The sequence below is a fragment of the Otolemur garnettii genome, unplaced genomic scaffold (genome assembly GCF_000181295.1).
Source record: "Otolemur garnettii isolate 467f Iridium unplaced genomic scaffold, OtoGar3 scaffold00086, whole genome shotgun sequence".
Taxonomy (NCBI): domain Eukaryota; kingdom Metazoa; phylum Chordata; class Mammalia; order Primates; family Galagidae; genus Otolemur; species Otolemur garnettii.
The window spans coordinates 3,387,861-3,402,361 of NW_003852481.1; the positions used below are offsets into that span (position 1 = coordinate 3,387,861).

Here is a 14,501-nt window from a genome sequence, read left to right on the forward strand (position 1 = left end):
CAGAGCTCTCTGAGAAAATGATCCGTCTTTGCTCTCCACTTCTCTTCTTCTTTGAGCATTTGGGAGCATTCAAAAGCTTTGTCTTCAATGTCAGAGATCCTTTCTTCTGCCTGCTCCCTTCTGTTACTGAGGGATTCTTCTGTATTTCTCAGATCTTTGAGGGCTGCAAGTTCTTGTCTCACTGTGTCAAAATCTTTGGTGTTTTTGTCTTTGAATTCATTGAATTCTTGAGACAACTTTGGAAATGCTTCTTGAATTTCTAATTCCAAGTTTACCTCCAGTCTATTAATTTTATTTGCAGTCCAAATTCTGAATTTGATTTCTGACATCTCAGTCATTTGTTTATAAATGGTATCTTCTGGTGTGTCTGCCATGTTGTTCCTTGGGAGAGTTGATCTAATCTGATTATTCATGTTGCCAGAATGAATATTTTTCCACTGATCTTGCCCCATGATTATTTTATACCGTTTAGCTAGATGAGCAGATAAGGTGAAGGTGGGTTGGGGGCTCCTGGAGTAGGGATTAACCAGCCCATTGCCCAAGAGCTGGGACTAGTGTCCATACCGTTTCCTCTCTGTTTGCAAAGGTAGAGCTTTGCAAAGGACCCGTACAGTGCTACAGCCTGAGAAACTGGGGACCTGCTTGGTGTGGTGGGGCTCTGTGTCTCTGTCTTGTTTTCAGCTGGTCTCTGTCCGGTCCTAGTGAATCAGTAACTCTGGGTTGAAGTCTCAGCTATTGTTTGTTTCCTTGGGGTCACAGCTCGCCTCAGCAGGGTTGATTTGCAGTCCTTCAAACTTCTCTTTTGGCTCAGCTGCAAACCATCAGTTTACTTGTTAAACTTCTATCCTTTAACTCTCCTTCTGGACGGGAGCCTTTGTGGAAAGCTGGCTCCAGTTGGCCATCTTGCCCCTGCCTCAGTTTAATTTTTATGGCTATAGCAGCATATCTCTACCTTTCCTCCAATCTTTTTTCCTTACCCACTATTAATAGATTCAGATTTAAGCCTTAGTAAGCATATATTTTCTTTATATATGTGTGCATGTACATTTTTTTTTTTTTAGACAAGTGTCTCAGTTTGTCACCCTCTGTAGAGTGCAGTGGTATCAGCTCAGCAACCTGACATTTGTGGGCTCAAGCAATCCTCTTGCCTCACCCTCCTGAGTAGCCAGGACTACAGGTACCTGCCCCAAGGGCTGGATCTTTTTAGAGAGGGTCTCTGCTGTAGCTCAGGCTGGTCTCTAACTCTTGATCTCAGGCAGTGCACCCTTCTTGGCCTCCCAGAGTGCTAGGATTATAAGTGTGAGCCACCACAGCAGGCAATTAACTATTTAAATACTTTCATTTTAAAAGTTAAATTTAGATCAAACTGGGTGGCTCACAATTGTAATCCCAGCACTCTGAGCCGCCAAGGCAGGAGGATTGCTTGAGCTCAGATGTTCTGAGACAGTTTGAGCAAGAGCAAGACCTGGTCTCTTGTAAAACTAGAAAAATTAGCCAGGCATTGTGGTGGGCACCTATAGTCCCAACTACTGTGGAGGCTAAAGCAGAAGCAGGAGGGTCACTTGAACCAGGAGTGTGAGGTTTCCGTGAGCCAGGCTGATGCCATGGCACTCTAGCCTAAGCAATGGACTGAGGCTCTCTCTCAACAATAAAAGCCAAATTTACATTATAAACTCTAATTTTTATTCGGAGAGGGTAACTGGAGAATTCTATGTCAGTTTTACTGTTGACTTTTACTGCTTTCATAATTCCTTTCAGTATAGATTGCTCAATCACAGTTACTTTTCTGTCAGATGATAGACTGGTTCGTTGTAATTCCACCAGTGATTGTTGTATTAAGTTGAAAATGTTTTTTTTTTTTTAATTTCAAAGATATAATTGTATAGTAGGGCTACTACTACTTGGTGCTTAAAAAGGACAGGGTAGAATTAGTCTCTTAGTAGCAAATATTATCAAAGACAAGGAGTATGTCCCTCTGATTGGTTATTAGAATAGCTCTTATTATGTAACTTTGTTACAAAGTCCTCAAAAGCTACTTTATTTTTAATCTGTGGATTTACAGAACCTAAAAGCTACTTTTGTATGTGTGGTTTCTTTAAGTGCATGAGATTAATACTTCTTTTATGAGAAGGGAAATAACTTTTTTCTAAAATTATCAAAGGCAAGGTAATATTAACAGTTAAAAAAACCGAAAATTTCCTTTTATGCATCAGTTTAACATCACTTTTTCATTTTTGCTCTTACATTTAATTCCCTGTCCTTGCAAATTTGCATTTTACATAATTGTTATTTTCATAGGTATTTTAAAAATTTTAACATTGTTGGCAACATCTCTGTATATGATCTTCTTAATATTGAAATCACAAAATAATATTGCCACTTTTTAGAGAATTTAAAAAATGGGAAAATGAAAACTAATTATTTCACAATGGAGAAGTTAGCATATATGATAAATAACTTATTTTCGTGGTTTTCTTTTCTGATTGGAAAGTTAATACATGCTCCCTGAAGAAACATGGCACAGAAAAGTACGGAGCAAGAAAATAAAATACCCCATTACTGTCTCGTTCTGAAAACATTTTATCATATTTGTATCTTATTTTTCCTGGTCTTTTCTGTACATACTGTATCTGGTGTTGAGACTGTACTGATAATCCTCATTTTCTATTCTATTGAATATATTTACACATAAATCTTGTCATCATTTCAGATTATTTCCTTCAAGTAATTTTTCGGAAGAAAAATCCTTAATTTAATTGGGATAGATGATTTTTAAGGCTTTGAACAAAGACTACGTTTCAGAAAAATTATGAAATTATGACCTATTTTATATTCCTGCCAGCAGTATCTAAAAATGGCCATCTCTCTGAACCTTAGCTCATAAGAGTATGTTTTTAATCTTTGTAAAGATGATTAAGTGAAAATTGTGTTTTATTTTTAATTCACATTTTCCTAAATATTTTCTAAGTTGAATATTCAGTATTGTTACTTTAAATGGGATTTAGTTTTATATGATAGTAATCAGTCTAGTTTATCCTGTATGTCCTCCTTCCTTTTGTCCCCTGGTAGGAGTAATAATAATTTTTCTATTATCGTATAATTTCATTGAATTTTTTTTAAGATGACAGGTGCATAATTAAGAATAGATGAATAATAATAAAGGGATCTCTCTATTTATGGGGTTACTTGCTTGTTCTATTTTCTTGTGACCATACAGATTTTGTCTCTGGTACTATGTTCAGAACTAAATAGGTGAAAGGATGTAGAGAGAAAAATTCTAGAAATCTAAGTTCATACTTATATTTACAGTGAACTTTTGGAATATGACCATTTTGTGAATGGATTTTTAGTAAACCATTGGGGAAATGCCAAAATACAAGTTTTGTGTTTTTTTAAATTTTTTTCTTTTGAGACAGAGTCTCAAATTGTCGCCCTGAGTAGAGTGCTGTGGTGTCACAGCTCACAGCAACCTCAGACTCCTGGGCTTCAGTGATTCTCTTGCCTCAGCCTCTCAAGTAGCTGGGACTACAGGCGCCCACCACAACACCCAGCTTTTTGTTGTTGTTGTTACAGTTGTCGTTATTGTTTTAGCTGGCCCAGGCCAGGTTCAAACCCTCCAGCTTTCGTGTGTGTAGCCAGCACCCTATCCACTGAGCTACGGGTGCTGTCCATAAGTCTTTGTTACTAAAATTCATTCATTTTGTTCTCTTAGACCTGTTAAGTTCCTTGAGGGTAGGAATCAGATCTCATTTATTTTTGTATTCTAGGCCTAATTCCTGCCTAGAACACAGTAGGTGCTCAGTCAATGAGTAATTAATAGGCTCTTTAAAATACTGAAAAGATTGAGCCTGGAGTTAGAAGATGGAGGGGTTTTCTCCCTTAATTTACTAGAGCTTTAGGACATTTGTAGATTATGCGACATCCTTTGAACCTCTGTTTTATTAACTCGGGAGTATGCTGCTTGTTGCATTTATTTTACAGAGCTGAAAATAAACGGGATAAACTATATTAAAGTAGCTGATAAATGTTTAAGAGTGCCTTGCAGTTGTGAAAGTCATCACCACCATTATTGAACAGCTATCTGTTTCTGGAGAGTACTTGGTAAAGAGCTCCATTGTTGAGAAATTACCTGTAAGAGCTTGGCAGAGACTGCTGGCTGTTCATCAGAAACTCTATCTTCTCTTCTTTCTAGGCCTCCAACTACACTGTTCCTCTGCCTCCCTGACATTTAGGTGTGTTCCTGTGATTAAGTTCTAACTAGTGGAATGAGCTGGAATAATACACACCACTTCTAGGCCTGGCCCCGAAAACTCCCCAGGAGGACCCCTCTGAACTCTTTTTTCTTCTTTCTAACTGAAATAAAGATCACCTTCAGGTTAACCTTGGAATCCACATATTAAAGATAGTGAAGCCCCCTTGAGCCTTAGATACCTGCTAACTTCGCCCATCTAATTCTGCTACACAAGCAAGAAGTAAACTTCTGTTGATCTAGAATCCTATGTTTCAAGATGTTCTTAGTAAATGTTAGAAGGAACATGCTAACATATGTTCTGCTTTTTCTTTCAAGAAGCATAACACTTTAAAGAAAGAAGTATACGATACGTATTTGTGGTCTTAGGTAGGTAGAGTCTATAACCCAAGACAAATAGAAAATTATGTCATCTGAGATTTTTGTTGTTGTTGAGAAAAGATGAATAATGATGTTTATAATTTTTATTAAAGTTTAATTAGATGATTTATATATTTTTCACTGTTCAGGCCAAGTTTCCAAAAGAATATAAATTGCTGGATAATATCTTGCTTTGGTATTTAGTATCATTTCATTGGTATTTGGTATCCAAACCTTCCCTTCAACATTAAATATGATACAAGATATATACAATATAAAATTGTCTTATAATAGTAATGCTGAGATTTTAAAAACTATATAGTGTCTTTCTTGCCAAGTCTTTGTATTTATTAGATGGCTGCGACCTGTCTCATAAATGCTTTTTGTTGAGGAGGAGGGTGCTGGTATCTAGACTCAAGCCAGAAATTGTAGGGCAAGATGTTTTCTTCAAAATATACATGTCTGTGAAACTCTATGTTACCTTCATAAGGAATATTGAGATATTCAAGTATATGCTTAGCCTTTTGGGGGGCAGCTTTTACCTAAAGTTACCTGAATACGAGATTCTATCATATTGTTAATTGAGGAGGTTTCTTTAAATATACTTTGTAGAATATTTTGATTACGGTAATAATTAAAACACCACCAAACATAATGAAAAGAGCTACTAAAGAACCTATGTGCTTTGCTGCCTTGAGAAGGAGCTATCCCCTTTCTTCTTAGGCAGTACATTTAATTTTACACATTATGATCAGTAATCTGATTTCCCCTGGGAAGCTTGGGTTCTGTGAGTTACAATTAATTCAAATCAGGAAACAAGCTGTGGCCTGCCAGTTAGAGATAGAGAAAGATGAGAAATAACCTTCCAGTAGAGCTTTAGGAAATCAAAGCAAAAGACGGCAGCAGTAAGGAAAAAAGAAAAAAATTACCATTGACCCTTGAACAGAGTGGGAGTTAGAGACGCTGACCCTGCCCCCCACCCCCACCCCAGCAGTTGAAAATTCAAGTGTAATTTTCAACTCCCCCAAAACTGAACTATTGATAACATACATTAGTGATGGCTAGAAGCCTCACTAATGAGTCCATTAACACGTTTTGTATGTTAAATGTATTATATACTGGCGGTGCCTGTGGCTCAAAGGAGTAGGGCGCCAGCCCCATATGCGGAGGTGGCGGGTTCAAACCCAGCCCCGGCCAAAAACTGCAAAAAAAAAAAGTATTATATACTGTATTCTTATAATAAAGTAAGCTAGTTTTTAAGAATATCATAAGGAAAAGACATGTACTGTTCATTAAGTGGAAACGGGTCATCCTAAACCTCTTCACCCTTGTCCTCACAGTGAGTAGCTGGGGACCAGGAGGAGGAGGAGGAAGAGTTATCTCAGGGGTGGGTGAACATCTGTGCACAGTGGACCCAGGCAGTTCAAATCATATTGTAGAAGGCTCAGGTGTAATTGTATGAACAGGAGACAGAGGAAATTAAGCAAATTGACAAGACAAGTCCGATTTTCCTAGATACCTTTTGGGAGTATTGAACTGTTTTATTTTAGCACGTACAATAGTCGATAGATTACAAATTGATATATATTTGTAACATGAATCAATACATAGGCTGAATTATGTTAAGAGTTTTTTTGATAGATTGTGAAATACATTTTAGAGTTTCCTCAAAATGTGTTAAATTTGGGTAGTTGCCAATTATGGGAAAAATTTACATAAATCAGAATGCTGTATTCCTAACTAAATAAATAACTAATTTTTTTTTTTTTTTGGTCAGGGCTGGGTTTGAACCCGCCACCTCCAGCATATGGGACTGGCACCCTACCCTTTTGAGCCACAGGCGCCACCCTAAATAACTGATTTTAAAAAATTAGTTCTTTTTACTTTCATGGGGAAAAAAAGTATGCAGTTGTTGAATTCTGAATATTTTATCTGCCTTTAAATGTAATTCCTTCAGATTATTAACCTTGGAATTGTTTGGATTCCTGTCTATAACAGAATAAGGCCACATATTCTGAAATCACATTCATTTTAGAAAGTTAAAGTTAGTGTAATTAGTAACATTTTGGTTTTTGCACTTTGAATTTTCAAACAAAATTTAATCCAGTTGGGTATATTTCATTTGGTGAGTTTTAGTACTTAGTATTCAGCTTTGTTTTAGACAGGTGTGTCTTAGATTTTCTGTAGACCCTATCTATCACTTCTAGAAAGATAGTATTTCAGTACAATAGAAACTGTCCTCTGAACTGTCTTCTGCTTGGCTGATCATTGTTTTATAGATACTTTACAATGGCATAGTTGAAATAGTTACTAGTTTAATGAAGATTTTATTTCTCCAGTTTTTACACGAAGTAAAAAGGTATTACAGTTGTACTCAAAGAGAAATACGCTTTACCCAAGTAACTTTGCAGAGTCATTCTTCATAGCACACGAACGACACTGCCAAACAGAATTATCTGCAGCTCTTTACACCTGTTATCAGTTTAAGAAACATTTGTTGAATGAATGAGTGTTGAATTTAAAATAGCTGTCATCAGTGTCACAGGCACCGACAGGCAAAGTCTCGATGCCATTTATTGATAGTGTTCTTAATGGCAAAATGTCAACCTATTGTATATTAATTGTATTTATTTGTGTTCTGGGATGCAGGTGGCGATAAAAATAATAGATAAATCTCAGCTGGATGCAGTGAACCTTGAGAAAATCTACCGAGAAGTGCAAATAATGAAAATGTTAGACCACCCCCACATAATCAGACTGTATCAGGTACGAGTTGGCCTCACATCTCTCCACGCAGCCCATATTCGCACTTTATTTTGCATCCTGATTTTCCCGTTCATGCTAGTTTTTCTAGTCTGCAAACGAAAGATAAATATAAGCTTTTGTTAAACTGAGTACATCCATTTTTCTATATTAACTTCTAATTAAAGATTTTAAAATCAGAAACTAGTAACTTAATTTTAAGTGGTCGCTCAGACTGAAAGTTACTTATTTTAAAAGTTTGCAATTGTGCATTCATGATACCCCACTGGGTTTTGGTGGTGGTACCTTAAAGGCATATGGCCGTTTGGCTCATTTAAAAAGCAAAAGTGTTTATGGTTTATGACATACAAAAGCTAAAGTGATATGTTACTCAGTAGCATAATTTGTACTACATAGAGGTGAATTTTTTTGGCTGCTTTTATCAAATAAAGTAAAGGAACCACTTTTTAAACTTATTTTATTTTATTTATTTAATTTTTTTTTTTGCAGTTTTTGGCTGGAGCTGGGTTTGAACCCACCACCTCTAGCATATGGGGCCAGCACCCTACTCCTTTGAGCCACAGGCACCACCCCTAATTTATTTTTTTATTATTTATTTAATTTTTTGAGATAGAGTCTCACTTCTGTTGCCCTCCATAGAGAGCTGTGATGTCATAGCTCACAGCAACCTCAAACTTTTGGGCTCAAGTGATTCTCTTGCTTCAGCCTCCCAAGTAGCTGGGACTACAAGCGCCTGCCACAATTCCCAGCCATTTTTATTGACAGGGTCTCGCTCTTGCTCCGGCTGGTTACAAACCTGTGAACTCAGGGCAATCCACCCGCCTCAGCCTCCCAGTGTGCTAGGATTATAAGCATGAGCCACAGCTCCTGGCCTGAACCACTTTTTAAAAAATCAACTTTATTAAGATAATTTTTATAAAATAAGTTGTACCTATTTTAAGCATACGCCATGGTTTTTTATTTTATTTTATTTTATTTTTAAATTTTTGTTTAGCAGGCCCCAGGCCAGGTTCAAACCCACCACCCTTGCTACATAGGCCCAGGGCTCAGTGAGCACCAGGCACCCCCAAAGCCATGGTTGATTTTTTTTGTTTTGTTTTGTATTTTATGGAGACAGAGTCTCACTTTGTGGCCCTCAGTAGAGTACTGTGGAATCATAGCTCACAGCAACCTCCACCAACCCTTGAGTCCTTGGGTTTAAGTGATTCTCTAGCCTCAGCCTCCTAAGTAGCTGGAATTACAGGCACCTGCCAGAACTCCCAGCGATTTTTGGTAGAGACAGGGTCTCACTCTGGCTCATGCTGGTCTCGAACCTCTGAGCTCAGGGCAATCCACCTGCCTTGGCCTCCCCGGGTGCTAGGATTACAAGCATGAGCCACCACACCCGGCTGAAGCCATGGTTTTTTAAAAGGAATATTTTCTTGAGTTTTAAAAGAGTAATTTGTGTTTAAGAATGATGATATAAAACATTTTAACATTTCTATTCATTAATATGTAGAATTTTTCTATTAGAAAGATTTTAAACTGAAATAATTCCAGTATGCTGGCCTGTGACTTGATTCTCCAGAGTAGGAGGTGTGAATTCATGGTATGTTAGACTAGGCCCCTGCTGGCTTATGAGAGCTGATTGTTAGATTTTCAGAAGTTTTGCAGGCTAATTAATATTACATCATTAACTTAAAATCAGCATTGGTAGGAATATTTACACCATAGAATTGGCTTATAAATCAGGGCCTTTTTTTTTCCCTCTCAGAGAGCTGATTTACAGACACACTACTGTGTGCAGTCAAATGGATAAATGTCTTTGGGAGAATAAGAAGAAATTATTACCCTTTCTTGCTTCGTTTATTGTTTTTATTTGTCTTCTTGTATGCATTTATAAGGTATAATGTTGACACATATATGCTGTTTGTATGTCTGTACATGCACATAAATGCTTATATACATGCGTGTGTGTGAACATATACATGCATATATGTATACATATCCGTGGCTAAACTACTTTTATTGATAGAGATTTGTGATTTAAAAAATGTAGAGATATGCTTCCTAAGAATGAGAGGCTGTGATGTACCACTTAAAACATTTTCTAAAACTTCTCGAACTATAGAGTCCTCTTAGATCAAATCTAAATATATATCAGATTAGTCAGGTGTGGTGCCGTGTACCTAGAGAGCCAACTACTTGGAATGTTGAGGCAGGAGGATTTCTTGAGCCTAGGAGTTTGAGGCCACAGTATGCCATGATAACACCTGTGAATAACCTCTGTACTCTACTCTAGCCTGGGCAACATAGCAAGACCCCATCTCTTTAAAAAAAATGTCATGTTCTTCAAAGTCACTGATGAACTGTAAGCTAAAGATAAAACTATGATGATTTACATAATTCTGTCTTTATTTGAACTAAATAATTGGTTGAAATTGATACACTATTTGATTTGTTTAACCAAATTATAGGTAGCTCTTAGTATTCTGGTGTGGGCAATGGCCCTAAACCTACATCTTAAAGCAAAATTAGTTTTCAGCCTTTCAGTAGATAGCAGATAAAGAGTGTTACAGAGAAGGAGTCTACAATGTACTCATATTAAATCTAAAAATTAATTTTCTTTCTAAATAGACATCTGTTCATTGTAGTTTGAAAAATCAAATTTGTGACAATGACACTCTTTCTGAACCTAAAAAAACTAATTTAAATAAAAGTGTGTAATAGCAAAGCTACAAAGATGAAACTTTTGAACCATGTTTTAAAATTACAGTACTTTGTAACAATATTAAAGTGTAGTAGGAATATCACATTGGGCCAGATTTGCTAGGGTACAGGCCAGATGGGCTAAATTCTTTTATTCTTCTGTTAATCAGAATCTACCATGAAAACAGGGCTAGAAAAATCTGTAAGAACATGTTGAAAAGTTGACCTTCAAAACTCCTATTACCTATATTAGTACTTCTCAAACTTTAATATGCGCAAAAATCACCTGGTGATTTTGTTAAGATGTAAATTCTAACTCAGTACCTATGGCATGGGGACTGAGATGATCTGATGGAGATGGTCTACATCAGTTAGTTTTATGTCTGATGCAAGCCTGGGCAATGCTGATTAATGGACCATGCTTAGAAGAGCAAGGATGTAGATTTTTCAAAAAAAAATGCTTCTATGAGGATATTGGCAGGCTTGTAAACTTTGCCAGCTTTGGAACTGTTCATAACTTGGATTCCTTTATGAGTAGTTTCAATTTAGGTAACCCCATAGAGTGTTGTAGTAGATTGCAGTACTTTCCTGGCAAACTAATCTGGACTTATTTTCCAACAGGTAATGGAGACCAAAAGCATGTTGTACCTTGTGACAGAATATGCCAAAAATGGAGAAATTTTTGGTAAGTTTTTTTATAATTTTTTTATTAATTTGAAAAAGTCTACATGAATGGGGTATTTTCAGTTATTTATTTATTTATTTTTTGCTTATTTAAGAATTGGTAGTATGAGTTAGAAACTTTTTATTAGGATATGATAAAATATCCAGTAAACTAAAAAACTTGGAATATAGTGTATTTCCTTATGTTTATGATGTATGTTACAGGTGCTTGTTAATCCTTTCACTGTCCTAAAGAGATTAGAGAATCAAGGATAGGAAAAAATTTTCAGTCTCATTGCAAGGGAGATTTTGTTTTCTTTTATCTTCTTTCTTACCTTTCTTTCCAGGAGAAAGATCAGTCACAAATATTTTTTGAGTTCTTACCTTGTCTCAGGCATTTTTCCAGGTATTAGGATACAGTGGTGTCTTAAAAACCACAGTCTCTGTCACTGTGGCTCTTACGGTTTAGTAAGGTATTCACTGTATTTGTAAGGCTCAAGCACATCACTAGCCCTCTCTGGGACTTGGTTCCGTTACATCTAAAAAGAAAGTATTTGACTAATTATTCTCTATGACTAAGGTGACCAGACGTCCCGCTTTTGGTGGGACAGTCCCAGTTTTTAACAATTTGTCCTGCATCCTAGGCGTTTTTAAAAAGTCCCGATTTTTGGAAAGAATACATGACAAGCTAGGGAACAGCAGGACATTGGGAAGGGAATATACAGTTTTCGGCTGCTGAAAAGGTTAATGTAACTCCATTTGGGAATGAAGAAGTTAATATAACTCCATTTGGAAATGAAGAGGTTAATGTAACTCCATTTGGGAATGAAGAGGTTAATGTAACTTCATTTGGAAATGAAAAGGCTAATGTAAACTCCCTACTCTCCTCCTGGGCAAGGTATCAGAAGACTGGCTCCCTCCTTTGCTTCTAGGCAAGGACAGTTAGCTCAGAAGGAGCCAAACTGTCTGGAACAAACAATTACCCTCCCCTCTAGAGTAAGGTGATCAGACGTCCCGCTTTTGGCAGTACAGTCCCAATTTTTAACAATTTGTCCTGCGTCCTGTGGCATTTTAAAAAAGCCCCAATTTTTGGAAAGAATGCATGACAAGCTAGGGACCACGGGAGAACAGGAAGGGAATATACGGTTTTCAGCTACTATGTGGCTATTTCGCCAGGATGTGTGTTTTATATTATTTTTGTTAATTTTATAATGTTAAACTTTAATAATAACAAATAATTGTTGAGAACTGATTATTGAGAACTGCTTATCAAAGTTTGCATTGTTGTCAGGCCCCGCCCCCCCCAATGGTGTCCCCCTTTACCAATGTTAAAATCTGGTCATCTTATCTCTGACCCCTTGTAGCCCTTACAAATTATGGACATTCTATTTTGACTTTCATCGAAAGTATCTATGTATTTTTACTCTGTGAAGCCAGAATGCTAAACCTAAATTTAAATCCAGAATTGTTTCTTACACAGTTTTATTGAGGAATAATTTACATACAATAAATTGCACATGTTTAATGTATACAATCTAAGTTTTGATACAGTTCCATTTGTGTAACTATCATCATGATCAGAATATCCATCACTTTCAAAAGTTTCTTTGTACCCTCTTTGTAACTTTCTCACTCCCTCCCTTACTCAGGCAACCACTGATTTGTTTTCTGCCCCTATAGATTAAGTTCCTATCTTTTAGAGTTTTATAGAAATGAATCATAGTGGATGTACTCTTTTTGTCTGTTTTTTTGCCCTCAGTAGAATTATTTTGAAATTCATCCATTTAATTGTGTATATCAACATAAAATTTCTTTTTATTGTAAAATAAGTTTCTTTTTATTATAAGTAGTTTTGTCACCCCTCCCCTCCACCCCCCTTTGTATGCATTCTTTTCCTTAGAATGCATATAAGTAGTATTCCTTTATTTTGATTTGTTTATCCATTCATCTGTTGATAGACATTTGGGTTGGTTTTAGTTTTGGGCTGTTATTTGTAAGTTGCTATGAACATTGATGTACAGGTCTTTAACCTAACACAATCTACCTTCAAGTAGTTTGTAACACTTCACATAATAGAATAAAAACCTTACCATAACATACTTTTTTTGGGGGGGGGGGCTGGGTTTGAACCCACCACCTCTGGCATATGGGCCCAGTGCCCTACTCCTTTGAGCCACAGGCACTGCCCGGTAACATACTTTAATTTTGGCCCTCTTGGCTTTTCTGTTCTTCGTTGTCATATTTTACTTACACTTACTTTATAAAACAGAATATAGTATTCTTCTTTTTTAAACAGTCAATTATCTTTTAAGGAGATTTCAGTTTTGTTTTTAAAATTATATATATTTACCAGTGTAATTTACCATTCCTGTATTTCTACCTGAAGCCTAATATCTTCACCTCCATTCTTTTGTGTTGATACATGTCCCTAATATCTTCACCTCCATTCTTTTGTGTGGATACATGTCTTTATCAAGTGCCATCTTCCTTTTGCCTGAAGGATGTTCTTTAGTGCTTCTCATATGTGTCTGCTGGTGATGAAATCATTCAGCCTTCATATATCTGAAATAATCTTTATTGTGTCTTTGTTTTTGTAAAATACTTGCAATAGGTATAGAATTCTAGACTGATCTTTTTCTCTTTCAGCATCTTAAAGACATTGTGTCTCTCTCTCATTTGTTCTATTTCCTACAGGAAATCTGCTGTCACTGTGTCTTTTTCTTTATGCTGCTGTCTGTAATGTGCCTTTTTTCTCTGGCTGCTTTTAAGAACTTCTGTTTATTATTGGTTTCAACACTTTAATTATCATGACTTTGTGTGCATTTCTTTATGATTCTTATGTTTGACGTTCATTGAGTTTCTTGGATCTGCAAATGTACTGTTTTCATTAAATTTGGAAATTTTTCAGCCATTATTTTCTAATTTTTCAGTCCTACCACTCTCTCCTCTCCTTCAGAGATTTTAGTAAAATGGATATAAGTCTTTGAAATTGTCTGATACCTCCTTTGTGTTTTTAAAACTTTCTTTTTCTGTCTGCATTTCATTCTGGATGGTTGCTACAGTATTTCTCTGTCTTCAAGTTCACTAATCTTTTCTTCCGTGAGGTCTAATTTGCCACTAATCCCATTCCATGTATTTTTCATCTCAGACACTGTAGTTTTCTTCCCTGTCAACTTGACTAGGACCCTGATTATTCCTTCCACGTCGTTACTTAGTTTTTTGAACCCTGGAATACAGTTATAATAGCTTCCGATGTCCATATTTGCTAATCCTGGTTTCTCTGTCTGTTCTGGATCAGTTTTAGTTGGTTGATGTTTCTCCTCAGTTTTAGTTATATTTTCATGCTTCTTTATATGCCTGATAGTGTTTGATTAGATGCCAGACCCTGCCAATTTTACCTGGAATACCACATGTTTTTGTGCTACTTTAAATTGTCTTGAGCTTTGTTCTGGGATGTGATTAAGTTACTTGAGAATAGGTTGATCCTGCCTTTACGACGGGACCAGTGAGTGCTAAGTCTAGGTCTGATTATTTCCCACTTCTGAGTACTCTGAGGACTTTTTTTTAGCTTGACCAATAGGAATAGGCAGTGTTCCTGGCTCTGTGTAAGTACTGGGCATTGTTCTCTCTCAGCCTCTCAAATGGTTCTTTTTCTGGCCTTGGGCAGTTTCAGTACTCTCCTGAGTGTTCAGAGGGTCCCTCTGCAGATCTTTGGAGTTCTCTTTGCACCTTTCTTCTCTAGTACTCTGTCTTGTGACCTCTCTCCAGTTCTCCCCAG

The 14,501-nt window shown here is 36.6% G+C and overlaps 1 protein-coding gene across 4 annotated transcripts in view; it reads left to right on the top strand.

Annotated features, from left to right (window-relative positions):
- The window catches only part of SIK2 (salt inducible kinase 2), a 131,064-nt gene that overhangs the window by 11,743 nt on the left and 104,820 nt on the right, over positions 1-14,501 (top strand). For all 4 annotated transcript variants that reach the window (XR_002774581.1, XM_003794726.3, XM_023516082.1 and 1 more), the window contains exons 2-3: positions 7,259-7,375; positions 10,682-10,745. Coding sequence is in view for 3 of the 4 variants with exons in the window: in XM_003794726.3 (XP_003794774.1) it covers positions 7,259-7,375; positions 10,682-10,745 (181 nt within the window). In the remaining variant the exon portion in view is untranslated. The remainder of the gene's footprint in view (positions 1-7,258; positions 7,376-10,681; positions 10,746-14,501) is intronic.